At 57.5% G+C, this 2972-nt stretch overlaps 1 protein-coding gene across 1 annotated transcript in view; it reads right to left on the minus strand.

Annotated features, from left to right (window-relative positions):
- Positions 1–212: 212 nt before the first annotated feature.
- The window catches only part of PPARGC1B (peroxisome proliferator-activated receptor gamma, coactivator 1 beta), a 15274-nt gene continuing 12514 nt past the window's right edge, over positions 213–2972 (minus strand). The window contains exons 10-12 of the mRNA XM_009882080.1: positions 2565–2686; positions 2025–2179; positions 213–316 (exon numbers count right to left, since the gene is read on the minus strand). Of these exons, the coding sequence (XP_009880382.1) occupies positions 213–316; positions 2025–2179; positions 2565–2686 (381 nt within the window). The remainder of the gene's footprint in view (positions 317–2024; positions 2180–2564; positions 2687–2972) is intronic.

Raw genomic sequence — 2972 nt, forward strand, 5'->3', positions numbered from 1 at the left:
CCTGCAGCAAGCTGTCGAAATCCATGGTCTCGTACTTGCTTTTCACTGGAGCTGGGGAAGACTCCTCCGTGCTGCAATCTGGGAACGGCAGGGACACAAGGCAGCCGGGTCAGGGAGTGAGAAGGGAAACTGAGGCATGGAGAAACACTGCTTTAAACATATTGGAAGTGCCTTGACTGAGGTATTGAGGTATTCCTCCAAGGTTAAGGCTGTTACCGATGCAGGCTTAGCTGTGCCTCCTGCAGCAAGCTGTCGAAATCCATGGTCTCGTACTTGCTTTTCACTGGAGCTGGGGAAGACTCCTCCGTGCTGCAATCTGGGAACGGCAGGGACACAAGGCAGCCGGGTCAGGGAGTGAGAAGGGAAACTGAGGCATGGAGGGACACTGCTTGCTCCTCCGCTACCGGCACGCTGCACCCCGGGACCACAAACCCCCCATCCACCCTGGAAGCCAGCCGGGATGGGGTGGTGATGGAGAAAGGGAGTGGGGACGGTGCTGTCTCTCCCCAGTGGAAAGGAGCTGTCGGGCAGAGGGGTCACAGCAGTGCCCAGCCCGGCAGGTCACGCACCGCAGACACCCCTTCCCAGGTGAGCCAAATTCTCCTGCATCCAGCTGCATTCTGAGGCGCTGACACAGGGCCGTCCCTGCGGGAGCCGTGCAGGTCGTGGGGAGGAGGGGGGTGAGGCTGCGCAAACAGTGCCACCTCAAAGCGTGGGAAACTCAGCGAATGCCAGAAATAAGGCTGCCCAATTTAACAGCAGCTTAACCCTTTTTGGGTGTGTATTCGTGAATGAGCCATAAATGGCACGGTTGCATTTCACCTCTGCCCGCGGGCTCCCCACCTCACCCTGTACCAGGGCGAGCAGGATTTTAGGACGGAGCCGGGCTGTGCAGTAAGGGGGTGACTGCTGGTCTTGCAGCAACCTGCAGGTGAGGAGGACCGGGGAGGATGGGGTATCTCCTATGCAGGGGGGCAGCTCTGACCCCCCTCCCCACAGGACCGCAGAGCCACGTGCCAACATCTTCATCACAGGGTGCCATCTGTTTTCTAGCTTCTTCGTGCCCAAAATGAGAGGCCCTGGGATTTATTTAGATGACCGATGGGCATTTGTGCCCACAACCAAAGCCAGAGGGATTTGCTGCTCTGAGCAGATGAGATATTATAAGGTGCTGAAAGATCAGGCAGTACTTGTGTCAAACTGGGTGTCTTGAGATAAGTCAAGACTTAGGGCTTTGTTTTTGGGGCCTTAGTCTTTGATGCACGAAGTAGGATACTGGAACCACTTCACCCCCTGCAGGGGATGCAGAAATAAATACGCGGTGTTCATGAAACACTTGAAGATCACAGCAACGCGGGCTGAGCAAAGCCTGGGTCACATTTCTCTTGCAGGACTCGCGTAGGGTTTCACTCCTTGTCCCTCAGCTCGGGCTGCAGCCCTGCCACTGTGGAGTGATGGGGTCCAGCGAGACACCAGCTAATGCGGTCGCTGGGTGAGGCAGGAGGTCTTGCAGAAACCCATACAGCACAGAAAGCGTTAATGCGACCACAGAACATTTCAGTGCTGTCATTTTGGCTCAAAAGTGCATGTGCAGTGTGGTGAATCTGTCTTGCCGAGCAGCAAACCACCCAGATCACCTCTTGGGCTAATGAGATGTTGCTGGCTGCTTTCTCTAATGACTAGGAAGGGAATTCTCTGCTGGAAAGGATCCAGCACTGGGTAGAAAGGCAGCAGAGACAGGATGGGCTGTGGTCAGCTGAGACCCATCAGCCCTGGTGTGTGATGCTACATTTTGCAGCCAACACGCTGCTGGTCCTCACGGCAGTTGCTTTTCTTCTCTCCCCCGAGTTTCCCAAGCCATCTGACTGAGCTAAGAGCAGCTACGTGAGCCGTCGGAGAGCTGGTGGGCTTTCCCTGTAGGCTCTAAAGAGGTTAGGAGCCTGGCATGACTAGGGTTCAGCAACGCAACGTGCGGTTACCGCCCTGGCAGGACGCTTTGGAAAAAGCAGCTCCTGCTTTCTTACCCAAGTCAGCGTATCTGGTCCAGAAGAAGTGCCCGAGGCCACCAGAGCTGAGCTGGAACGAAGGCTCATTCCTCTTCCTTAGCGAGGTGCCGTTCTTCAGAGATAAGGCGGCATGCTCTGAATACCGGTAGGTGATGAAGCCGTATTTATCTCCCCTGAGCAACCAGAGAAAGAATTCAAGATGTGATGGGCCCCGCAGCCTAACACGGCTCTGCCGAGCACTGCAGCCCCGTCCCTCTATCCTGCATCCGTCCATCTCACCAGCCCTCCATCCCACTGCCCTCCATCCCGCTGTCCCTCCATCCCACCGGCCCTCCCATGCCCTTGGACCTGGGGACGCACTGCATCTCCTCGCCCAAAGCGCCGAGATCGCGGGCTCGGCTGAGCGAGGGGGTTGGTGAAAGGCACAACCACATCCCTCGCACACGCACAGCTGGATGCAGGGCTGACCCTGCACCGCCGGGCAGCGCTGATGCTGCCGCAGGAGAGGGGTTGCCCGTAGCCACTGGAGCCCCAGACTGCGGCTTGCTCACCACCCACCTGTTAGTCCTGGACAGGACCTGGCACTCCACGATTTCACCAAACACTTCGAAGCGTTTCTTCAGTTCGCTGGAGCTCATGCTGCTGGAGAGGTTTCTGATATACACCACCCGGCCTTCCCCCTGGCAAAACAAGTGAAAGGTCTCAGGCTCCGGTCGCCCCGTGCCCCTGTGCTGCTGACGAGCGCTGGAAATGCAGGGATGCCGAGAAGCCCCCAGGAACCAGCGCCGAGAATCGGGCTGCAGCAGGGCGATGCTGCCGCAGGCACAGCCTGACAACTCTGGGGTCTGGCTGTCTCTGCTCTGGTTAGCTCATGGATGTCACTCCCAGGCCACCACTGCTGCAAGGGACAGCTACAAGCATGTCCCTTAGGATGGTGTTATAGCCAGGCTGAAGCAGCCAGCCCTG

This window comes from Charadrius vociferus, unplaced genomic scaffold (assembly GCF_000708025.1).
Source record: "Charadrius vociferus isolate BGI_N301 unplaced genomic scaffold, ASM70802v2 scaffold3, whole genome shotgun sequence".
Classification (NCBI taxonomy): Eukaryota; Metazoa; Chordata; class Aves; order Charadriiformes; family Charadriidae; genus Charadrius; species Charadrius vociferus.